General features: G+C 45.4%; 1 protein-coding gene across 3 annotated transcripts in view; it reads left to right on the top strand.

Annotated features, from left to right (window-relative positions):
• MTF1 (metal regulatory transcription factor 1) overlaps positions 1 to 25,828 on the top strand; it is a 49,127-nt gene that overhangs the window by 11,483 nt on the left and 11,816 nt on the right. For 2 of the 3 annotated variants that reach the window (XM_047793406.1, XM_047793407.1), the window contains exons 3-9: positions 9,039 to 9,277; positions 10,069 to 10,200; positions 13,416 to 13,489; positions 14,207 to 14,343; positions 19,242 to 19,319; positions 24,088 to 24,184; positions 24,888 to 25,471. In XM_047793406.1, the coding sequence (XP_047649362.1) occupies positions 9,039 to 9,277; positions 10,069 to 10,200; positions 13,416 to 13,489; positions 14,207 to 14,343; positions 19,242 to 19,319; positions 24,088 to 24,184; positions 24,888 to 25,471 (1,341 nt within the window). The remainder of the gene's footprint in view (positions 1 to 9,038; positions 9,278 to 10,068; positions 10,201 to 13,415; positions 13,490 to 14,206; positions 14,344 to 19,241; positions 19,320 to 24,087; positions 24,185 to 24,887; positions 25,472 to 25,828) is intronic. The other variant, XM_047793408.1, reaches the window with a different exon arrangement.

Here is a 25,828-nt window from a genome sequence, read left to right as displayed (position 1 = left end):
GTTAGAGACACCCTTTCCTCGTTGGGAATGGCGCTGTTAATCTGTGTAGGAGCTTGTCCTCTCAGGTTCATTTCTTTTTCCTCCAGCGTCTTCTCTCTTCCGAATTTTTTTTTTTTTTTTTTGCATTTCTTGGGCCGCTCCCGTGGCATATGGGGGTTCCCAGGCTAGGGGTCTAATTGGAGCTCTAGCTGCCAGCCTACGCCAGAGCCACAGCAATGCGGGATCCAAGCCGCGTCTGCGAGCTACACCACAGCTCATGGCAATGCTGGATCGTTAACCCACTGAGCAAGGCCAGGGATCGAACCTGCAACCTCATGGTTCCTAGTCGGATTCGTTAACCACTGCGCCACGACGGGAACTCCCCAAATTTTTTTAAACTTTTGTTTCCTAGGGTTCCAGTGTTTAACTGTCTTCAGTTTTGCTTATCTCATTCACCTTTCCTTCTCTGATCCTGTTGACTTAACAGGGCAGTCATCTTTGTTAAATATTTCTCTATTCTAGAACTACTGGGGACACTTTATAAGTCAATCTCAGTTCTCTGAGTGCTCCTGCTTCCTGTTCGTTACTCGCATAGGACCCCTCAGTGAGCCTCACCAGTACTGCCTCCGAGCTCCTTAACTTAGAAATCAACAGCTGGAGTTCCCATCAGGGTGCAGTGGTTAACGAATCCGACTAGGAACCATGAGGTTGTGGGTTCAATCCCTGGCCTTGCTCAGTGGGTTAAGGATCCGGTGTTGCTGTGAGGTGTAGTGTAGGTGGCAGATTCGGCTTGGACCTGGCGTTGCTGTGGCTCTGGGGTAGGCTGGTGGTTACAGCTCTCATTAGACTCCTAGCCTGGGAATCTCCATATGCCTTGGGAAGTGGCCCCAGAAAAGGCAAAAAAAAAAAGAAAGAGAGAGAGAGAGAAATCGACAGCTGTTAAGGCCACACGGGAAAATTAAAGTGACGCGGTTCTTAAACTCTTTTGGAGAAACATGTTTTCTAATGGAATTTTAAAAAAAAGAATTATGGAGTTCCCGTCATGGCTCAGTGGTTAGCGAATCTGACTAGGAACCATGAGGTTGCAGGTTTGATCCCTGGTCTCACTCAGTGGGTTATGGATCCAGTGTTACCGTGATCTGTGGTGTAGGGTCGTAGATGTGGCTCAGATCTGGCGTTGCTGCTGTTGTGGCGTAGGCAGGGGCAATTTGATCCCTAGCCTGGGAACCTCCATATGCCACGGGTGCAGCCCTAAAAAAACCCAACAAAACAAAACAAACAAACAAACAAACAAAAAATATATATATATAATAGTTGATATTTTATAATGTTCAATTTCTGCTGCACAGCAAAGTGACCCAGTTATATATACATATACATTCTTTTTCTCACATTATGCTCCATCATGTTCCATCACAAGTGATCAGATATAATTCCCTGTGCTATACAGCAGGACCTCATTGCTTTTCCACTCCAAATGCAATAGTTTGCATCTACTAATCCCAAACTTCCAGTCCCTCCCATACCCCCCTTCCCCTTGGCAACCACAAGTCTGTTCTCTATGTCCATGAGTTTGTTTCTGTTCTGTAGATAGGTTCATTTGTGCCATATATTAAAGTCCAGATATAAGTTATATAATATGGTATTTGTCTTTCTCTTTCTGACTTCTTCACTTAGTGTGAGAGTCTCTAGTTCCATCCATGTTGCTGCAAATGGCATTATTTTGTTCTTTTTTATGGCTGGTATTCCACTGTGTATATGTACCACATCTTTTTTTTTTTTTTTTTTGTCCTTTAGGGCGGCACCCGTGGCATATGGAAATTCCCAGGCTAGGGATCCAGTTGGATCCAGCTGCTGGCCTACACCACAGCCACAGCAATTCGGGATCTGAGCCACGTCTGCGACCTACACCACAGCTCACGGCAATGCCGGATCCTTAACCCACTGAGTGAGGCCAGGGATCGAACCCGAAACCTCATGGTTCCTAGTCGGATTCGTTTCTGCTATGCCGTGATGGGAACTCCATGTACCACATCTTCTCAATCCATTCATCTGTCAGTGGACATTTAGGTTGTTTCCATGTGTTGGCTATTGTGAATAGTGCTGCTGTGAACATAGGGGTGCGTGTATCTTTTTCAATGAAAGTTTTTTCAGTCCATTGGAATCTTTGGTGACATTATGTTCATCCTGTAGATACTCTAGTTAATTTTGTTAGGCCATTTAATTATGTGCCACCTCTCCCTCAAGGTTTTTAAATTCAGCTTGGGCATCACCTCTTTCAGGAAGCTTTTCTTGGTCATCCCCGAGTTTTTCTTAGTCCAAGTTTTTCTTTTAAAATTTTCTCTATATTTCTCTATATTCTTAACATCCATTATCGGGACAACTTCTTGTACCGTATTGTTCTGTCTGTTTGATTCCCCTCTTGACTTTGAGCTTGTTGAAAGCAGGGGCCCTTTTTTTCTGCATTCCTAGCACCTGGGGACAGTACAGTCCCTGGAATATAATTGTTTTGAGTGGGTGCATGCAGGATAAACCTCGATTGTATTTAAATGTACCAAATCTTGTAATACCTCCTCTGTGTAACCTGTTTTTTGCAACTTCCTGCTCTGATCCAGTTTGAGGAGGTTTAGCTTTCCCTTTTTGTGAAATTTGGTGCTGTTTAAAAACGATTCTGAAAGACATAGTCCAGGGCCTTTCACTTACTGCCTCCCTCCAGATGGGATGAAATTACTTGTTTAGTCAGCGTATTATCGGGGAGCATGTGCTTTGGCAGTCATCTGTCCCACTGTTAAACACAAATACCTTCCCCAGTCTGCGTCCTCTGCCACCTTTCTCCTCTCTTCTCAGCTGTTGCGTGCATTGTCTCCAGCTCCTCACTTTCTCCCTACTTCCTGGTTCTGCTCCTGCTCCTACAATGAAGCCAGTCTTGCTGGGGCACTTCTGCCCTTGTGAGTTGGCTGAATCCAAGAAATGCTTCATCAGTCGCCTCTACTGCGTTTGACCTGGTTGCCCATCCTCCTTGAAACTCTCTTTTTTGTCACTCATAGTCCTTGCTGCTACTTTCCCCAACACCAAGTCTTGCTGGTTTTGTTTTGTTTGTTTGTTTAGTCATCTATTCTCTCACTCAGCAGGTACGAGTCACTTCTCCATAGGCCCAGTCCCTGAGGCTGTGGCAGTGAACGAGACAGACATGGTCCCTGCTCTCATGGAGCTTACAGTCGAGCTGGAGGGTAGCCATTCACTTATTCCACAAATACCTGTTTAGCACTTCCTGTTTTCCAGCTACTATTGTGCCTAGAAACTAAATAGATAATTATGTATATTGTTTAGTTATGTAATTATTTAATCTTATGGGTATTTTGTGCTTTAAAAAATACAGGATGCTGTGAGAACCCACAATAAGGATACCTATTCTAGTTTGGCTCCAGAGGGGGTAGGGATTGGTCAGGGGAGAGGTCCTTGAGGAAGGAACATTTAATGGAAGCTTGAATTAGCCAAGTAAGAAAACCTGGATAGGACCAGGCATTGGCTGGTGGAGAAACAGGGATAGGTAGTTAATTGCGTGTGTTACTTTCAAAGTTATCAACTGTTGTAGCATCTTACTTCTGCTCTTATCATTCACCGTTGTCCTAAGCTCTATGATTGGGACATGTGCAGACTTATTTCAGCATTCACAGTCTTGGTTCTCCTTCTTGGTCAGTGGTCATTTTGAAATCTCTGTCTCACAGCACCAAAGAGATTTTCAGTCTTGTTGTTGTTGTTGTCTTTTTAGGGCCACACCTGCGACATATGGAAGTTCCCAGGCTGGGGGTCAAAACAGAGCTGCAGCTGCCAGCCTATACTACAGCCACAGCAACCTGGGATCTGAGCCGTATCTGTGACCTACACCACAGCTCACAGCAACACCGGATCTTTAACCCAGTGAGCAAGGCCAGGGATCAAACCCCAGTCATCAAGGGTACTAGTTGGGTTCATTACGGCTGAGCCACGATGGGAATCTCTGAGGTTTTCAGTCTTGATGAGAAATCGGGACATATGCATGAGAGGATAATTAATTATGTAGGCAAAGTGACGAGTGAGTGGTAAAGTTAAATATTATTGGAATTCAGGGAAGGGCACTATCACATAGATATGGATTGATAGTGGAGGGCCTTAAAGGTGGTGAGGCTTGCGTGAAAGGAGGAGAGAGACTCAGAAAAGCAGAGAAGAAAGGAATCAAGCCTTTCCAGGAGAGAGAAAGGAGAAGGCAAAGGCAGGCGAGTGGGAATTCACTGTTGCAGTTATAGGGAAGGGGGTACCAACCTGTAGGCCTCCACAGAGCCTGCTGTTGGAGTGGAGACAGAAGATGACCCAGGGAGTTCCCGTCGTGGCAGAGTGGTTAACGAATCCGACTAGGAACCATGAGGTTGCAGGTTGGATCCCTGGCCTCGCCCAGTGGGTTAAGGATCCGGCGTTGCCGTGAGCTGTGGTGTAGGTTGCAGATGTGGCTCGGATCCTGCATTGCTGTGGCTCTGGCGTAGGCCGGTGGCTATAGCTCCGATTCAACCCCCAGCCTGGGAACCTCCATATGCCGCGGGAGCGGCCCAAGAAATAGCTAAAAAGACCAAAAAAAAAAAAAAAAAGACCCAGGAAGGACTTTACGAGGCTAGGGAATCGGGCAGAGAGATGACATGTGTAAAACACTGTTTTAGAATAAATCTGGCAATGATTGGCTTCCTCTGCACTGAGCCTTGAGAATGCCTGGTCAGTAGTTCAGTTCAGCAGATGAACTGTTCACGGAGCACCTCCTGTGTGGCGTGGAGAAGGGAAGGGGATGAAGGAGGGAGCATTTGCCTAAGGAACCTAAAGACAAGTGCAAGTTCATATTGGGGATTGGGCAGATGAAGAAGTCAGCCCCTCCCTTCCCCACCCCCACAGGTTCTAGGGATTTGGCTAACTCTGGTTCACAGGCCAAATCCGTATAGATGTCTATTTCTGTAGAGTGGTTTTTACATTTGAAATCATTTTAAAAATCAAAAGAACACTATTTCCTGATATATGAAATTCAGATTTCATGGTCCATAAATAAATTTTTTTGGAGCACAGCCTTGTTTGTCCATTTCTGTATCGTCTGCAGTTCCTTTCACATACAGCAGTGGAGTTGAGTAGCCGGAGACTGCATGGCCCACAAGCCCTAAAATGTGTACTATTTATTTGGCCCTTCAGAGAAACCTTGTCTGCCCTTGAGTCACACCCATCCTCGCCTCAGAACCAGCTAGAATGTCCTCCCTATCTGAGGCTTTTCCCTACACCCATGCTTGCTTTTAAATATCTCTGTCTTCTTTATGTTCCTCCCAGATCCTCATCTTCTTTCTTCTAGGACTTTCTCCTTCCAAATGTGCTCAAGACCTATCCTACTTTAAACAAGAAAACAACGGTTCATCAGCTCAGAGGTCCACTTGTTCTGCTCTCCCTCTCCAGTCTTTATCCCTGCCTTTCATTTATTCATCTATTCCAGACTTCTGACCCCATCAGTCCATTAAAACTAGTCTTGCTGAGACCCTAGTGAATTCATAGCTGCGGGATCCAGTCGTTTCCCCAGTCCTGTCTTCCTTGTTTTCTCTGACATTAAACATTTTGATTATTCTCTTTTCTTTGAGACCGTTTTTCTTTTGGCTTTTGTGATACCCGTCTCCTTTGCTTCTCTTCCTAATTCCCTAGCCCTGTCTCCTACTCACCCATCAACAGCTTGTCTTCTTCTACCAGTTACTTACTTAAACATTGGCGACATTCGGAAGCCTCTCCTTTGTCCTTTTAGCCAAAATTTTATTGAGCATCTACTATATTGAAATACTTTACACAGATTATTCCTAATCCTTGTGACAACCCTAAAAAGATCGATTTTGTTTCCTCCGTGTTATAAATAGGAAATTGAGACTTGGCTTAAGTGATTTTTCCCAAACTTACACAGAAAGCTCAAACCAGCCTTCTGTAGTGTACAGGAAAGCCACCTATGCCAGAGACTCCTGCCATAGACTTTGTTTTTAGCTTCTAGTTGTATGACTGTCTGTCTACCAGACATTTCCACCCAGAAGTCCAGGGAGCACCTCAAATCCAACTCATCATCTCTCCCTCACCCCTGTTCAGTGCAGAATTGGTTTGTGACCAGTCAATGTAGTCATCCAGGCCATAACCTTGGGAGTTGATCTTGACTTTGCCTAACCCCCACCCATGCCCTACCTCAGTACCTGGTTGTAATTAAGCCAGTCATTCCTCCCCTTTTAATTTCTCTGGAATTCATTCTGGTAATGTCCACTATCACTTCCCTGGTTCAGATTCTTTTCATGTCTGTCATGGACTGTTTTCCCTCTTCCCTTAATCTCCATCCCCTTTTCTTTTCTCTTACCCTTTCAGTCTATCTTCCATAGGCTTCCAGAATGATCTTTTTGAAATCCGTGATCTGATTGCCTTGCCATCTCGGTTAAAACCTATTTATGGCTCCCCAGTGTCCTGTTCCTTTACTGCATTGCTTAGCTAAGGGGGCTTCAACTCATTTTTCTAGATTCTTCTTCCAGTCTCTTGCGTACTCAAGCGTGTCTGTGGTACTCTGTACCAGTGTACTCAGTCACCTCTCTGTGAATGCCCGTCTCGTTCAGTTTGAGGAGCACTTTTTCAGTTTATCCCTAGAAAATAGACAAACAGGCAAAGGCCCCCAGTTCAGAGAGAGAACCTCAGCCTCTGAACCTTCTCTGAGTCTGGACTTTCTGAAAAGGGTTAGGTTTCCCTTCTTTGTGCTTCCCAAGCACTGTGCCTGTGTAGCTGTTGTTGGGCTCAGCCCTGTGTATAATTTGTGCACATCTGCCTCCTTAGAACGTGCTCTGGAGTTCCCATCATGGTTCAGTGGTAATGAACCCAACTAATATCCATGAGGATGCGGGTTTGATCCCTGGCCTCGTTCAGTGGGTTAGGATCTGGTGTTGCCATGAGCTGTGGTGTAGGTCGCAGACATGGCTCAGATCCCAAGTTGCTGTGGCTGTGGTGTGGGCTGGCAGCTGTAGCTCTAATTCAACCCCTAGCCTGGGAACTTCCATATGCCATGGGTGCGGCCCTAGAAAGACAAACAAACAAACACAACCCTGGTGCTCCTTAACAGCAGAGCTTTTGGTCTTGTTTGATTTTTTTTTCTCTGTGGTATCTTGCTTGTTGCCTGGGACATAGTAGTTCATTAACTGTTGAATGAATAGCAGTAGCATGATGAGAGATACGGACTGAGGCTTGGGAGAAAGGTGAGGCTCAAAGGATGAAGATGTTTGCTAAAGCTATAGAATAGGCAGTACCGGAACCCTGGTATGTAGAGCCTCAGATAAAGGATAGTTTTTTCACAGATCTTTTATCTCATTTTGTTCTGCTCAGAAGCACGGTGAGACAGTGGGGGCAGGCATGCAGATTCACCTTTTAGAAATAACCTGAAGTTAAGTGCCAGAATTCAGTCTTCTCTCCAGCCAAGTCTGTGCTGTTTCCAGTGGAGAGATGGGGAAGGTTTAGGAGATGAGAGAGAGGTTTGGGGCTAAAGCTACATTTAGAGGTCAAAGAAAAGGAGTGGCTCAGGGCAGAATGTAAAGCGAGCCCCAAGGAATTACTGTGCAGTGAAGGACAAGTTTTCAGAAGGGGAAGGGCCCAAGGGCCCATGAAATAATGGGGAAGGAGGAAAGAGTTTGACCACCAGGAAGTTCAAGAGGATGATTTTGTCCAGTGAAGCCACCTTGCCAAGTGGTTCCACCTGTGCATAGCACGCTTGCCAGAAGTGAGGTAGTAAAAGGAAACCAAGAGGCTGGCAGTGTGAGAAGTGTCGTATTACCAAAAATTCCAAGAAATTTATGGTACATTTGTTTCCATTTTGTAGACCTGAAAATATGTGGTATAAACTATGCCAGTATATAACCAAGCTAGTATACCTAAAACTGAGTATATAAATGTCAGGATGTTTTAGACTCATAACATTGGTCAATTCCAATCAAGAAATAGTGCCAGAGGGCAGGATGTTGGATCATGTGTTAAAAGTCAAATTGTATTTGAATGTAGGTAACTGTAATAATATATACCCACCTTTAGAGCCCAGATTTTTACTAGAATCTGAAAGCCTATTCTTTTTTTTTTTTTTTTTAAGGGCCACACCCATGGCATATGAAAGTTCCCAGTCTAGGGGTCCAATTAGAGCTATCACTACCAGCCTATACCATAGCTGCAGCAATGCCAGATCCGAGTCACAGCTCATGGCAACACCGGATCCTTGACCCACTGAGTGGGGCCAGGGATTGAACCTGTGTCCCCATGGATACTAGTTGGGTTTGTTACTGCTAAGCCATGACAGAACTCCTGAAAAGCCTATTCTTATACTTATCTGGAGTATTTACCTACTTAATAAGCTTATGTCCTCCCTGTTGCCCTCATTATTTGTTTTCCAGATATAATTTGATCAACAGGAAGATTTCCCCACTTTTGTTGGAGGTTGTTTTCTCTTTTTTTCTTTTTTTTTGGCTGAGCCCAAGGCATGCAGAAGTTCCCGGGCCAGGGATCGAACCTACACCATAGCAGCAACCTGAGCCATAGTAGTGTCAATGCCAGATCCTTAACTGCTAGGACACCAGAGGATTCTTGGAGGTCATTTTCTGTGTTTATTTTTATTTATTTATTTATTTATTTTTTGGTCTTTTTGCAATTTCTTGGGCCACTCCTGTGGCATATGGAGGTTCCTAGGCTAGGGGTCAAATCGGAGCTGTAGCCACCGGCCTACGCCAGAGCCACAGCAACGCTGGATCCGAGCCGCATCTGCAACCTACACCACAGCTCACAGCAACGCCGGATCGTTAACCCACTGAGCAAGGGCAGGGACCGAACCCGCAACCTCATGGTTCCTAGTTGGATTCGTTAACCACTGCGCCACGATGGGAACTCCATTTTCTGTGTTTATGATAGAAATCTGTTTGTCTCATCCGCAGCTGCTAAGAGCCAAGCTCTGGGGGGAGTTAGGGCCTGGGCAGCCCTTTTGTCCTACTGATAAGGTGTCCTCTGTCTGCCAGGTAAAGCGGTACCAGTGCACCTTTGAGGGCTGTCCCCGCACCTACAGCACAGCAGGCAACCTGCGCACCCACCAGAAGACTCACCGGGGAGAGTACACCTTTGTCTGTAATCAGGAGGGCTGCGGCAAGGCCTTCCTCACCTCCTACAGCCTCAGGATCCACGTGCGAGTGCACACGAAGGAGAAGCCATTTGAGTGTGACGTGCAGGGCTGTGAGAAGGCGTTCAACACGCTGTACAGGTCGGGGGCCCCCCACCACCACCACCAGCCCCCAACCCTCTCTCTGTCCTCACTGCAGAGGGTGCTTCCTGCACTTTAGAGAGGACAGCCATTCTCACCTGTTGACAGTTCATTAGAGGAACTTGTTACTTAAAGACCAGCATATATTGAGTTGGTTAAAAAAATTAGAGCACATTTGGGTCTGGGTTTGTATCTCCTGGAATGACACTCTGGCCTGAGGATTTCACTATTTGGTATGGAATAGTATCTCCTGTTGGTTCAGGATCTTGACACCAAGATTTCTTTCATCTCCTTTCCTGCCTCCCCTTGAGGATTAACTTTTTTCTGCCCTCAGGAAATGGAGAGTGGTCCCTTCTTAGCCATTTCTCTTTTCTACCATTTGTATCGGGAAACTTATATTAGTTTTCACCCTTGGCTGTAAAACAGCAAACATAATAATAGCTCACACTTAAAAAGCACTCACTGCGTCCTAGGCAGTGTTCTGAGTGTTGATCCTCACAGCAGCTGTGAAGGAAACAGAAGAACAGAGGGGTTTTGCAACTGACTCAAGGTCCCCCTTGCAGGTGGAGGTGAGACCAGAGTTTGAGTCCCAGGCAGCCTGGCTCCAGAGTCCCATTCACACCATGGTGCTGTTTACTTCTCTGAAATTTCTCTCTGAGCACAAAATTTCGGATACTCACATATTATGGCCATAGAATTCTCATGCACTTGATCCTGAAGCACATTAGGCTGGCGAGGGAAGGCTGTGTAGCACATTGTGACAATGGGGATTTCTTGGGGATGTCTTCCAGGCTGAAAGCACACCAGAGGCTTCACACAGGGAAGACGTTTAACTGTGAATCTGAAGGCTGCAGCAAGTACTTCACGACACTCAGTGATCTGAGGAAGCACATTCGAACCCATACAGGAGAAAAGCCATTTCGGTGAGTCTTTTTTGTCACTGACCAGGTTTCAGCTGGGTGTCTCGATGTGCTCTCAGATTTTTCAAAATGGAAAGAAAATTCCCTTGGCTACTTCTCTGGCGGTGTCTGCTCTCGCCAGAATGGCGGGAATGGCTGCTGCCGATGAGGGCTGTGGAGTCCAGGAGCATCCCTGCTCTGGATGATGGTCTCTCTGCCTCGTTTTTTCCCTTTATTTTCAAGAAGTGTTTGTTGAAACTCACTTGATGTGCTAGGGACTTTTATCAGTGCTAGAGTACTACTGAAACACAGGCCCCCCCTCTTGAGAACCATAGTCGGGTGGAAAAGAACCACAATTAACCAGACGGTATCTGACACTGATATGCCAAAAGGACTCTGAGCATGGGGAAGGATACCTAGCTAAGAAGAGGTGAGGCAGGAAGGTGATAGGCGATGACGGATGCAAGTTTTTTATGTTATTACTTGTTCATGTCTGCCTTGTGACATCTCATGTGTAGCTACAAAGGAGCATCTTTTTTTTCCTTCCTTCCTTCCTTCCTTCCTTCCTTCCTTCCTTCCTTTCTTTCTCTCTTTCTCTCTTTCTTTTTTTTTGCTTTTTAGGGCCACGCCTGCAGTGTATGGCAGTTCCCAGGCTAGGGGTTGAATTAGAGCTGTAGCTGCTGGCCTACAGCCACAGCAACTCAGGATCCAAGCTGCGTCTGCAACCCACACCACAGCTCACGGCAACACCAGATCCTTAACCCACTGAGTGAGGCCAGGGATCGAACCTGTGTCCTCATGGATGCTAGTTGGATTCATGGCCACTGTGCCACAATAGGAACTTACTATTTATAAAGATTTAAATTTTTATGTATACGGACACACATGTATATTTAATTCATACATGTACAAATATAAGCTTGAAGGAAGGAGTTGTATTATCTCCTCAGTTCATAGCGTATAGCGTGGTCCGGGCATTCAGTAGGCATTGAAAAATAATTTGTTTTATTTTTATTTTTTGTCTTTTTTTTGCCATTTCTTGGGCTGCTCCTGCAGCATATGGAGGTTCCCAGGCTAGGGGTCGGATCGGAGCTGTAGCCGCTGGCCTACGCCAGAGCCACCCCGAGCCGTGTCTGCGACCTACACCACAGCTCATGGCAACGCCAGATCCTTAACCCACTGAGCAAGGCCAGGGACTGAACCTGCAACCTCATGGTTCCTAGTTGGATTCGTTAACCACTGAGCCACAACAGGAACTCCTGAAAAATAATTTGGAGACAATTACATGATGTATTTAACAAGATGATCAGTTCGTAAAAATTTCCCCCTAAATATAATATAGATATATTACTGAAAATTGCCCATAGTCAGTGTCTTTGAATTCTAGCAGGAGAGATTGCAGTTATGGTCATGACATTAGACATACTCCCTTTCTGTGCTCAAATCACTCACCTCCTCACTAGGATACCGAGAAATTGAAAAGTCTTCAGGGACAGTCAACTCTTAAACAGTAATTAAATGGAATTGTGTTTTTGTATTTTTTTTTCTTTTTCTAGGGCCGCTTCCCGTGGCATATGGAGGTTCCCAGGCTAGAGGTCAAATCAGAGCTGTAGCCGCTGGCCTATGCCAGAGCCACAGCAACGCGTGATCCGAGCTGCATCTGCGACCTACACCACAGCTCGTGGCCGGATCCTTAACCCACTGAGGAAGGCCAGGGATTGAACCCGAAACCTCATGGTTCCTAGTCGGATTCGTTAACTACTGCGCCATGACGGGAACTCCTGGAATTGTGTTTTTAAAATTACAGATGCCTTCCTGAGTCCTGGCAACTCTAAAAGCAAGGGTATTTAGATTCTAGTTGGTCACTCTCCAGGTGCTGTGCAGCTTGGGTTACTTTTTTTCCCCAAAGGGCTGTTAAGGGGACTCATTTCTATTCAATCACATGCATTTTTGTGATGATTAAAGCTGCCTAATTTACTTGAATGTTAAATAGAGCTTTGAACACTGATTATATGTAATTAAAAAGTAAAATGCAAAAAGAAAAAAAAGTAAAATGGTTTAGAGAAGCTTTCTGTTTAAGTAAAATGTTTTGGCTTATAAGAAAATGCATTCATTTCATATAAATAGTTATTGAATGCCTGCTATGTGCAAGAACTACAGCACATAAAGAACTATGTGGACCCTGCCCTCAAAGACTTTACAATCTAGGAGAAGCGATAACAAATGTATACACATGGAGATAAAACAAGATTGGAAATGACAAGTGCCATAAAAGGAGCATGTAGATAAATGCCTTAGGAGCTCGAAGGAGGGAAAAGATTACCTCTAGTTTTGGTTATCAAGAAAGTAAAAGAGAGGCATTCCCGTTGTGGCGAAGTGGAAACAAATCCAATTAGTATCCTTGAGGATGCAGGTTCAATCCCTAGACTTGGGAATCCAGACTTGCCATGAGCTGTGGTGTAGGTCACAGACATGGCTCAGATCTGGCATTGCTGTGGCTGTGGCTGTGGGTGGCAGCTGTAGCTCCAATTAGACCCCTAGCCTGGGAACTTCCATGTGCCGTGAGTTTGGCCCTAAAAAGCACACACAAAAGAAGAAAAAGAAAAGAGAAAAACTCTCCATGCTGCAAATTATAGATAATTACATTTACAGCCCGTATGTTCAGACTGATTTGTTCTGGTCCTGTGTTTTCAGGCGACATGCCTATATGAGAGCCTCTGCACCCACTACCAGTATTCCTCATATTCCATTTACAGTAGATTTCCATATGTATTCTCATTGTTGATAGAATTCTGTTGTGTAATTCATCAAAAGGCTTTTTTTTTTCCGTTTTTTTTTAGCCACACCCATGTGGAAGTTCCCAGGCCAGGGATGAACCATGCTGCAGCAGCAACGCAGGCCTCAGCAATGACAGTGCCAGGTCTTTACCCCACTGAGCCACAGAAATGCTCTTTTTTTTTTTTTTTCCCTTCAAAAGGCTTTTATTATTAGGGCTCTCAACATCTGCCTTCCCTGTAGAACAAGAAATACTTTTCCTGGGCCTTCTATTCTCTCTGATCCTAGATTCATCACCTTACTTTTCCAGGGCCGTGTCGTCATCCCCATCTGTTAAGCCAGTTTCATCAACCTAACCTTAGTGTTCTGAACAGTCTTTTTAATTTAAGTTTAACAAGAGATTTTAAAGATAGAGGTCTATTGGCTAATAACCACTGTCTTCTTTGCTTAAACAACTCACTTAGGTGTGATCACGATGGCTGTGGAAAAGCATTTGCAGCAAGCCACCACCTGAAAACTCATGTCCGTACGCATACTGGTGAGTTTAGACTAATTTTTATCTTGTAATCTTCATTGAGCCACTAAAGAATTGGTGTTTCCATTGAGACCTATAGAACTTTGTGCAGAGAGCAAGCCTCATCAGTTTAGCCTTCACCTGTAAGGTTTTCTTTTTTTCTTTTTTTTGTCTTTTTGCTATTTCTAGGGCTGCTCTCGCGGCATATGGAGGTTCCCAGGCTAGGGGTCGAATCAGAACTGTAGCCACCGGCCTACGCCAGAGCCACAGCAACGCAGGATCCGAGCTGAGTCTGCAACCTACACCACAGTTCACACAACGCCGGATCCTTAACCCACTGAGCGAGGCCAAGGATCGAACCCGCAACCTCATGGTTCCTAGTCGCATTCGTTAACCACTGAGCCACGATGGGAACTCCCCTGTAATGTTTTCTTTCAGAGGTAAAAAGAATCTAAAGGTTGGGCTCAGGAGTCCAATCTTAAGAAAGAAAACCAATGCAGAGATACTCAAAAAAGAATCTGAGGGAAAAGAAGTAATCTCTTTAAACGTCCCAGGAGCAGGCCATTCTCAGTGCTTTGCTCTTCATCAAATTGTAGGACTGAGATGGTTAACATGTAATTTATCCACCTTATTATTGAACACTCATGAGAATGTATACTTCCCTCTCTTGGGGGAAAGTAGATGTATTAATCCAGTGAAATGATTTCATGGTAAAATTAACACTGCTTGTCTTTCTTGCAGGTGAAAGACCTTTTTTCTGCCCCAGTAATGGCTGTGAGAAAACATTCAGCACCCAGTACAGTCTCAAAAGTCACATGAAAGGTCACGATAACAAAGGACACTCATACAGCGCGCTTCTGAATCACAATGGATCAGAGGTGTGCGGTGTTTTGTCTCTCGTTTTGCTCTGGGCACAACAAAACAGCAATGGTTGGTTGTATATCAGAATGAAAGGTGAAAATGCCTTCTCTCGAAATCTGTTAGTGAAAGGAAAGAAATCAGTGTCTAGAGCTATGTCTTTGTGATGGGGTGGCGGAAGCCAGAAATTTCACCAGGCTGCCTGTGCTTCAGCCTCTGATTCGTCTCTGCCTCCCTTCCATCAGGTATGGTGGAGGAGATGTCTTAAAATCAGAGGTCCCAGAATGGTTTCCAAAGGGTCAGCCAGGTGGTCTCAAATGGTGTTACTTTCCCATTCGTGTCTATAAGATGGTAGGTCTAAATCTGAGTTTGAGACACGAATTAAGTGATTTTGCATCACACATCCTTTAATCCATCATTGGAGAACCAGACAGAGTTGGGGGGAGTGGGGTCCCTTGCCCTTTTGAATTATCTGCAGTCCAAAGGTTTGAGAGCCCTGCCTTAAGGCCCTGAACCACAGAGCAAGCCTCTGCAGAGTTATAGGCAGTTTTGTCTGTTCTTTTTTTTTGTTTTTTAGGGCCACATACATGGGATATGGAGGTTCCAAGACTAGGGGTCGAATTGGAGCTACAGCTGCGGGCCTACTCCACAACCATAGCCACAGACACAGCCACGCCAGATCCGAGCCGCATCTGCAACTTACACACAGCTCACGGCAACACTGGCAAGGCCAGGGATCAAACCCACAACCTCATTGTTCCTAGTCAGAGTCATTTCCACTGCGCCGCATTGGGAACTTCTGTCTGTTCTTCTTTAATTACCAAGCCCTTCTGCCATATTCCCCTTTCCTCCACAGCTTCTTTCCGGAGAGATTCTGGGATAAGTATACTGTTATTACTTCTGATATGGTATCAGGCACTTACCTTATGTCTTTTAAACCTGGAAGGTAGAATTGTTATTACTTTACTGTTTCATAGATAAAGGAACTGAAGCGTGTTAACCCCCCCACACACACCACCCTTTTGAATAACGAGATTCTAAAAGTATACAGTTTTGGCGTTTTGTTTTTTTGGGTTTTTTTTTTTTTTGGTCTTTTTTAGGGCCGCACCCAGGGCATATGGAGGATCCCAGGCTAGGGGTCAAATTGGAGTTATAGCCGCCAGCTTACACCACAGCCACAGCAACATCAGATCTGAGCTGCGTCTGCAACCTACACCACAGCTCATGGCAACGCTAATGGTTAACCCACTGAGCAAGGCTGGGGGTTGAACCCGCATTCTCAGGGATACTAGTCGGGTTTGTTAACCACTGAGCCATGATGAGAACATAGTTTATAATTCTGTGGTTTCTAATTTTTAAACAGCAAAGTGATCCCTTTAAAAGGACTCTCCCACTGTGTTTTTATTAGTAATAATAACTAATATTTACTGCATGTTTACTATGTGCCAAATACTGTACTAAGTGCTTTTCTATGAATTATCTCACAAGAGGTCAGTCCTGTTATTATTCCCATATTACTAATGAAGAAACTTGAGGCAAGGAGAAATTAAATAACTCGCCTAAGTATCCTAAACTTGTAATTAAATGTTTACTATGTGCCAAATACTGTACTAAGTGCTTTTCTATGAATTATCTCGCTCACAAGGGGTCAGTCCTGTTATTATTCCCATATTACTAATGAAGAGACTTGAGGCAAGGAGAAATTAAATAACTTGCCTAAGTATCCTAAACTTGTAATTAGTCTCCTTTAGGCAGGCACTCTCATTCCAGAGCCTGGCTCCCGACCCCTGTACTGTAAGAGGCAAAGCAGCACTGGTTGTGAAGAGTATGAGTTCACACTCTTTAAGTTCACCTCCAAGCGCCTTCATTGCTCATAAGACCTTAGGTAAATGGCTTCTTTGTGCCTCTGTCTCTTCATCTGTAACATCAGATAAAAATATTAAGATTTGAGAGTTTTTGTTAAGCTGCGTTTATGAAGTCATGATCAGTTTTCTTGTTTTTATAACAATACAAGGGCAGTTTCTTGCCCACAGCCTCTGCACACTGGAGTGCAACAGTGCACGGTGCCCAGACCTCACCTTCTCTGGATTGGTGTTCACTCCCAGGGGAGGGGTTCTCCTCTAATCTCAGGCTTTCAGTGCCGTCAGGATTGCTTTTGAGTCCTGAATTGATATTTCTAGCCTGAATTTCTTCCTGAACTTGAGACTTGTGTGTTCGGCTCTCCAATTGACATCCGCACCCAGCTGTCATCTACTTTTCCCAATCTTGACATGCTCCTCTCCCAGTCTTCCCCGTGTCAGTAGGTGGCACCTCTGTTTTTCTTCTCTTTCTTTCTTTTTTTTTTGTGCCAATTGTAGGAACCACCTAGACCCTAGAGCACTTATTAAGACCTTAGGCATTTCTATTTTTCTAGTGGCACAAAATCTTGGAGACGTTCTTGAGTCCTCTTTTTGTTCCTCATACCCCACACCCACCAGCAAAGTCTACCAGCTCTACTTTGAGAATGTATCCATTTTTTAAATTATTCATTTATTTACTTGTCTTTTGTCTTTTGAGGGCCGCACCCGAGACACATGGAGGTTCCTAGGCTAGGGGTCTAATCCATGCTGTTGCTGCTGGCCTACACCACAGCCACAGCAATGCCAGATCCCAGCTGCATCTGCGACCCACACCACAGCTCAAGGCAATGCCAGATCTTTAACCCACTGAGCGAGGCCAGGGATCAAACCCGCAACCTCATAGTTCCTAGTCGGATTCAGTTCTGCTGCGCCAAGACGGGAACTCCGAGAATGTTTCTAGAATCTGATGTGATTACTTCATTCAAGCCACTGTCATTTTTTGCCTGGATTATTGCAGTAACCTGCTAAAAGTTTTTCTTAGCACTTTTCCTGCTCTTCTCCCCATTCCTACTCCACCCTGATCTTTCTAAACCAAAAGGCAAATCATGAGCAGTCTGTCCTGTGCTCATAACCTTTCAGTAGCTTCTTGTAGCACTTAGAGTATCGTTACAGGGTCCAGAAGGCCCTGACACTCTGGCCCGGTTACTGCTCTGACCTCATTTACATTACTTTCTCTACTTTTTTTTTTTTCTTCCCTTTTTTGGCTGCCCCGCTTATATGGAGTTCCCGGGCCAGGGATTAGAACCCAGCCACAGTTGCAACCTAAGCCGCAGCTGCACCTGCAGCAACACCAGATCCTTAACCCACTGTGCCAGGCTGGAATTGAACCCGAGTCCCAGTGCTCCCAAAGCTCTGCCGATCCCATTTTGCCATAGCAGGAACTCCGTACTTCCTCTCACTGTAGCCATGCCGCCCACCTTGTGGTTCCTTGAATAAGGGAAGCCCACTTTGGCCTCTGGGCCTTTGTACTTGCTTGTAGCCTTTGCTCAGAACACCCCTCACATATGTGCAAGGCCCATGCCCTCTTTCCTTCAGTGTCTGCTCGGATGCCTCCTTATCTAAGAGGCCTTCCCTAATCTAATAAAAGGGCCGTCTTCCCCTGGCATTCCCTACTCCCCTCACCCTCTGTAGCCCTTATCATCATCTTGTATATTTAGTTTTTTGGTGCCTCCCCTGCCCTCCCAACACTAGAATTTAAGCTCTCTGGTGGCAGGGGCTTTGTTTTGCCTATTATTGTATCCCTGGGCCTGAGACAGTGGCTGATACTTAGTAGATGCTCAGTGAGTATGTGTTGAGTGTGTGCATGGCTGGGAACTTCTGATCCATGAGGGAAAGCTGGGCCCCACATAAACCAGGTGAATTGCACTGGCATTCCGGGAATCCAAGTTCCGAGTTAGCCCAGGCAGTCGTGTGTGAATAGTAGCTGCTCTGTCCTACTCTGAGTAAGGATCCTGAGATGCCCGTGGGGACACAATGATGTAATGGAAGGAAGATGCACGTGCCATCCAAGCACTGGGTTTTGTGATAGGCGCATTAGCAGTGTGATTTCGGACAGGTCACTGTGAGTCTGATCATTCATTTTCTCAGGTTTAAAGTGGGAATGTTGGAGTTCCCGTTGTGGCTCAGCGGAAACAAATCTGACTAGTATCCGTGAGGATGCAGGTTCAGTCCCTGTCTTCTCTCAGTGGGTTAAGGAGCCAGCATTACTGTGAGCTATGGTGTAGGTCACAAAAGAGGCTTGGATCCCTCGTTGCTGTGGCTGTGGTGTAGGCCAGCAGCTACAGCTCTGATTTGACCCATAGCCTGGGGGCTTTCATGGGCCACGGGTGCAGCCCTAAAATGCAAAATCAATCAATCAATAAATAAAATGGGAGTGTAAAAATAAAGAGGTTTATATTAAGAACAGTAAATGAGGTATGTGCAATTGTTTTATCAGTAAGACCAATTATACAAATATTGTTGATTTCCTATTATTATAGCTTTTGTTATTCTGGAGCCTGAGTCGTGAGGTAATTCTTAAACTCTATTAACCATCTTTAAGAAATAGAAGAGATTCTTGGAGTTCCCGTTGTGACTCAGTCTGTTAACGAATCCGACTAGGAGCCATGAGGTTGTGGGTTCCATCCCTGGCCTTGCTCAGTGGGTTAAGGATCTGGCATTGCCGTGAGCTGTGGTGTAGGTTGCAGACACGGCTCGGATCCCGAGTTGCTGTGGCTCTGGCATAGGCTGGTGGCTACGGCTCTGATTAGACCCCTAGCCTGGGAACCTCCATGTGCCGTGGGAGTGGCCCTAAAAAAAAAAAGAATGAAATATAAGAGATTCTTCTTAAGAATATCAGGATTGTAAAAATTGAAATAATTCCCATGGCCCTTGCTTTGAATGGTTTTTACCTCTCTGCATAAGACATCTAGACATTTGAGACCTTGGGGACACTGTAGTCAAGTGTTTTATTACATGAAAAGCTACTCTAATAATCCTGCTTTTTTGGTTACTCAATTAGAATTTGTTTTCTTTTACAGGATACAAATCATTCACTTTGTCTGAGGAATTTAAGCCTTCTGTCTACAGATTCTGAATTTCAAGAAAATTCCAATACAGTAAGTGTGCCTGTCACGGGTGCCGTTAAAATAAGTGCAAGAACTGAGACCTCCCTTTGGTGGGAAAGTCGAGGGAGGCCGGTCCTTGAAGTCTTTCAGATTCAGTTGTGTTCAGTTGCTAACCATTTAGTGGTTTTTTTGGTTTTGGTTTTGTTTCCTGATAATTGCTCTCCTAGGAGACATTGCTCTTTCTGACGCCTAGCGCCTTTTGACCCAGATCATTTGCTGGATAACCTCTTGCCCCAGAAAATGTCTTTCTTTATTCATTTAGCAAATATTTATTTAATGCCACCACCATCAGGCAGAGCGCTGGTGCTGAGCTTGTAGTGGTGAAAAGGTAGTGTGGTCTGTCCTTGAGGAGCTTAAAATGAGTCCACTAATTTTAGTCCACTAAGGAGGAGCCAGGATTCTGGTTTCCAGACTTTTCTAAAGCCCTGCCAGTCTGACCCGAGGTGCTCGTCTCCTCTCTTGGAGCTCCACCACCCTGGGGTTCTGACGGGGACCTCCTCTTCATGCCCTCTCCTGGGGGACAACCCCAGTGTCTTTTGGTTTCCTGTGTTTGGAATTTCCCTGCCATTCCCATGGCTCCATGATGTGTTTTATAAGCCATGGCATTAGTCCTGAGCTTCTGCTCCTTCAAAAGGGTCTGTGAGCTTTACTGTGTCACTGGTTGTTAAGTATGCATTTTTTTTCTTGTTTTTCTCTTCTAAATAAATACTGCTACGTTAGATTTTCAGTGGGTATATGCATAATAGGTAAGGAAGAATCAGTGTATTTGAACAGAGAATGAATGACTCAGGAATGCTGTGAAAAAGTGTTTCTCAGAGTGTGAACAGTGGCGTCATCGGCAGCTTTTCTACAATGTAGGTCTTGGGCCTCACCCAAGCTCTCTGAGTCAGTATCCTCTGGGAGGGGCACCTGACACTGCATTTTTTTTTTTTTTTTTTTGGCTGCGCCTGTGGCATGTGGAAGTTCCCAGGCCAGAGACTGAATCTAGACTGCTGCAGTGACAACCCTGGATCCTTAACCTGATGCACCCCAAGAGAACCCTAACACTGTATTTTTTTTTTTTTTTGTCTTTTTGCCATTTCTTGGGCCGCTCCTGTGGCATATGGAGGTTCCCAGGCTAGGGGTCAAATCGGAGCTGTAGCCACCGGCCTACACCAGAGCCACAGCAACACCAGATCCGAGCCAATCCACAGCTCACGGCAACACCGGATCCTTAACCCATTGAGCAAGGCCAGGTACCGAACCCAAAACCTCATGGTTCCTAGTCAGATTCGTTAACCACTGAGCCACGACGGGAACTCCACTAACACTGTATTTTTATATTAGCACACCAAGGCCTGAGTTCTCCTGGTAGTGATAGAATTGCCCTTATCAAACCTGTCATCCTGCAGAAAACAAGTGTATATGCTGGGCAAAATATAAAAACAACTACCTGAAAGCACCAGAGAGCGACCCAAACAGGTAGAGGTAACACTTGGAAAAAGGGGCCACTGGAAAATGCCAAAGGTACTGGATGGGTTCTTAGGCTCTGTGACTTATCTGTCTCAGCCCCCAGTTGATACCAAACAGCATAGCTGAGACTCAGGAAAAACTCAGTCTTTACTAACTTGACTCACCAAAGGACAGAGTTCAAGGCTGACACAGCACCTGGAAAGTCAGGGGAAGGCCTGGAAAGGAGCGAGCCACAAAGGGAGAACCCCAAGTTTTGTGAATAAGTTCTGTCCAAATCTCTGGTTGATCCCTGAACTGTGATTGTGTGGGGCAGACCCTAAGCAGGCCAGCTGAGGCTAAAGGGCTGGACAAAGATCACAGCTGCCAGTCACTGCAGGGAAGACAGAACTTGGAGCTGGAGCACAGCCAGGTCACTAGAATGTTATGTTAAGACAACCAAATACTTTTTCAAAAAGTGTAACAGAATCCTGAGTCTCTAGGACATATCATTTGCAATGTCCAGGGTTATCCAGAATTAGTAAAAATAAGAAGACAAACGGAGTTCCCTGCTGGCTCAGCAGGTTAAGGATCTGGTGTTGTCAGTGCTGTGGCTCAGGTCACTGCTGTGGCACAGGTTTGATCCCTGGCCCAGGAAGTTGCACATGTCATGGGCATGCCCCCTGCCACCAAAAAAAAAAAAAAAGACACAGGAAAACAATACCTCTGCTTTGGAAAAAAGGTAATCTATAATCTATGGAGACCATCCCCAAACTGAGCCAGATATTAGAGTTAGCAGACAAGGATTTTTAAGTAACTCTTAAATGCTTAAGCACATAAGGAATATGCTTGTAATGATTAAATAAATAGGAAATCTCAGCAGAGCAATAGAAACCATAAAAAATGTACCAAATAGAAATTCTGGAACTGAAAATATATTGAAATTTTAAATTCACCTGATGGACTTAACAGCAGATTGGAAATGACAAGAAAAGATCAGTTGATGTATTGTATACATCAATAGAAATTAACCAGTCTGAAGAAGAAAGAAATGCAGTAAAGAAGCTCATGTGATTGTTTTGCATAGTCACATTTCATACCTAACTTGCACTAAAAGAAATTTCTATAGGAGTTCCCTGGTGGCCTAGCGGTTAGGAATTCGGCATACTCATTGCTGTAGCTCAGGTCTACTCCTGACTTTGGGAACTTCTGCATGCCACTTGTGCAGCCAAAAAATTCTTTTTAATTAAAAAAAAACAAACAGGAGTTCCCATCATGGTGCAGTGGAAATGAATATGACTAGAAATCATCAGGTTTTGGGTTCGATTCCTGGCCTTGATCAGTAGGTTAAGGATCCGGTGTTGCCATGAGCTATGGTGTAGGTTGCAGACACGGCTCAGATCCAGTGTTGCTATGGCTGTGATGTAGGCCAGCAGCTGTAGCTTTGATTAGACCCCTCACCTGGGTAACCTCCATATGCCGAAGGTGTGGCCCTAAAAAGCAAAAAAAAAAAAAAAAAACCCTCAAAAATATACATTTTATATATACATATATAATGTATATTTCTTACTTTGTGTCAGATGAAAAGTTTGAAGGCTTTGTCTTGGCCTTTGATTCTTAACTCCCTCTGGACTGGAAGCTGGAGGCCTCACATAGATTTCTGCCTGCAGCTTCTGTCACACTAGCCCTCAGCTTCCCTGGACTTCCCCTCTCATTCTGCCACTTGTGGAATCATGCTAGAATGATTGGCCCCCTTAGCTCAAGTTGGCAGTTCCAGCTAAGGCCCTCCAAATTGGTGGATGGCTCCCCTCACTGTGCTTCCGCCTGGCCCAGAGTGATCCTTCTCCCTCCCAGGAGCAAAGTTGTTGCAGAATGCCCTTAAAGCACAAGTTGGCACCAGGTCAAAGTCTAGCCTGAAGGTAGGTTTTGTGCGATCTCTATGATGCTTTTTGGGGAGTTCCCATTGTGGTAATGAGCCCAACTAGCATCCATGAGGACGCAGGTGCGATCCTTGGCTCCACTCAGTGGACTAAGGATCCTGCGCTGCCCTGAGCTGCGATGTAGGTTGCACACATGGCTTGGGTCCCAAGTTGCTGTGGCTGTGGCATGGGCTGGTGGCTATAGCTCTGATTCGACCCCTAGCCTGGGTCTTCCACATGCCACAGGTGCAGCCCTAAAAACACTAAATAAATAAATAATTTTCAGTTACTTGCTTTTAATTATAAGTCAGTAGATTTGACATCAAAATCCGTATTTCAGACCTTTCTTGAGCTCTGGTAACCCCCAGTGTGTATGGCCCAGTGGCTGCTGTCAGCTGAAGCCTGTAGACGAAGGTGCAGGCTCTCCCATCTGCCACAGCCTCTCCTGCCAGGGCTTCACTTATTTCTGTTACTCCCTGGGTTCTTGGAGGTGGTGGCCTTTGTCACTCTTGCCCTGCAAAATGAGACATGGAAGGGGACTGCAGAGAAGAGAATGGCTGTTTTTCCCCTTAGCAAAAGAGAAGCCTGGAGGTGGTCATTTTATTTACTGCCTATCAGGAGTCAAGCCTTCTGAGGACTAGGTGTTTTTTTGTTTTGTTTTTGTTTTTGTTTGTCTTTTTGCCTTTTCTAGGGCCGCTCCCTCGGCATATGGAGGTTCCCAGGCTAGGGGTCGAATCAGAGTTGCAGCCACCGGCCTACGCCAGAGCCGTAGCAACGCGGGATCCGAACAGCGTCTGCAATCTACACCACAGCTCACGGCAACACCGGATCGTCAACCCACTGAGCAAGGCCAGGGAACATACCTGCAACCTCATGGTTCCTAGTCGGATTCGTTAACCACTGAGCCACAATGGGAACTCCTACAGTTTATTGTTATTATTACACGAGGAAAGCGAGTTCCAAGTGGTAGATATTATACAACCCCATTTTCATGTAGAATTTGGTCTTTTGGAACAGGGATCAATCAGCAAACTTCTTTGTACAGGGCGGGATAGATATTTTCAGCTTTGTGGCCTATATCTTCTCTGTCACAGCTCCTCAACGCTGCCGTTGTAGTGTGAAAGCAGCATGGACAGTCCAGAAATGAGCGGGAGCCCCTGTTCCAGGACAACTTTATGTACAAACGGCCATTCAGCCAGCAAGTCAGTTTGCTGCTCCTGCTTTAGGGTATTTGAGGACCCAAATCTTCAGTGTCTGAGGCTTGGGGGAATAAATGTCACCTTGGGAAAGGAGAAGTTAGAAACAAGAAGCATATCCAAAGATCCTCCTGGCTCTGCCACTCTGTTTCTCTCATGGTGAAGACTGACTTTCAGATGGCGAGGCTCACATCTCTGTCTCTGTCTCTGACACAGGGTCAGAATCTCAGCACCCTTTCACCAACAATCCTTTTCGGACCCATGTTCCAGAAGCCAGAAGATACAGCGATTCAGGAAGATCCTCAACAGACAGGTTTGTTATTCAGACTCTCTTCCTGCTCAAATCTCAGCTCTGAGGAAGGGAACTCACACTTGCTGACACGCGAGATGACAAGCATGGCGAAATACTTCAGTTCCTTTGAATGAAGTGTTCTTCAGGACGGGCTCTTCCACTCAATTCCGTCTTCTTTTTTTCTATTTCCCTCATCAAGGGTTTACTTGAGGATCAACTTTCCCTAGACCCTGAGAAGAAGAGGGTCCCTTTTTCCAAAAACTATTATTAGCTTAGAAAAAGGAGAGGCGTTGTGAGCGCCTTCTTCTGCTGTGAACCCCATTCATGAGTGGGTAGGATCCACAAACCAAACTTCAGATGAGTAGATCAAACTGTGTTTGAATGAAAATCTGTCCCTGAAGCTTCACGGGCGTCAGAAAGTGTATTCACTGGTCATATGCCCCAAAACAGGATGTCTGATCTCTTTTCCAGAAAAGCCAGAGGACACCGCTTTTTATGGTTAGACCCATACTAGGTCTTCATGTTTAAAAAGTGAGGTTGGTTGTGAAGCCTGGTGCTTTGACCAGAAGTGTCATTTTAAATGAAAAGCAGAGAGCCAGCCTGCAGTGGAGGAATTGGCTCTAGCAGACTTCACCTGTCTTTAGTATAGCCCGTGACGACTGCGTTTTTGTGGCTCATTTAAAGCTTGGACTGTGTATATATTTCTGTTTCTTTTTCTTGCCAGCTGCCTTGATTGAAAGTTTTAATGGTAATGCAGAGTCAGTCAGTGACGTGCCGCCATCCTCAAGACATTCAGCATCTCTATCTCTTCCACTTGTACTGCAGCCTGGCCTCTCCGAGCCACCCCAGCCTCTACTGCCAGCCTCAGCACCGTCTGCTCCTCTGCCTGCTCCCTCCCTAGGAACCGGTTCCCAGCAAGCTACATTTGGCAACCCCCCTGCTCTCTTACAACCTCCAGAAGTGCCTGTTCCCCACAGCACACAGTTTGCTGCTAATCATCAAGAGTTTCTTCCGCACCCCCAGGCACCGCAGCCTGGACTCTCTGTACCAGGACTTTCTGTTGTTGCTGGGGCTCTGGCATCAGCCATGGCAGCACCGCCCCAACCACAAAGTACTACTGAGCCCCTGCCGGCCATGGTCCAGACTCTGCCCCTGGATGCTAACTCTGTCCTAAGTAGTAATCCCACTATCACCATCACCCCGACTCCCAGCACGGCTATCCTGCAGCCCAGCCTAGTCATGGGAGAACAGAACTTACAGTGGATATTAAATGGTGCCACCAGCTCACCACAAACCCAAGAACAAATAGTAAGTATCATGTGTAAACGGATCCAGTGTGGTGAAGGGTATTTACGTGGGTGACATGTTCAGAGGCTTTTACTTCAAAGAGGAAAATGCCTGTCGTACCCACCCTGAAATACATCATTCTAACACTTAGTCATTTCCCCATAACCAAGTAGTATAAACCCAGGGAATGCCATGCTCAGTACCTATAGCAGGGCAGAGAAACAGCCTTCAAGTTTACCTAGATATTCCAGCTGCAGGCTGATCCCGTCCGCTAGGACAGGAAAGCACTCGCCAAATCCCAGGCCTGAGAACATTTCAGGACAGTGGGTTCTTCTCCAAGTCAGAGTCCAGACTGAGTCGAGGGCCTGAAGTGACCCC

The sequence above is a fragment of the Phacochoerus africanus genome, chromosome 8 (assembly GCF_016906955.1).
Source record: "Phacochoerus africanus isolate WHEZ1 chromosome 8, ROS_Pafr_v1, whole genome shotgun sequence".
In the NCBI taxonomy this organism is placed as follows: Eukaryota; Metazoa; Chordata; class Mammalia; order Artiodactyla; family Suidae; genus Phacochoerus; species Phacochoerus africanus.
This window is presented reverse-complemented; position numbering and strand designations above follow the sequence as displayed.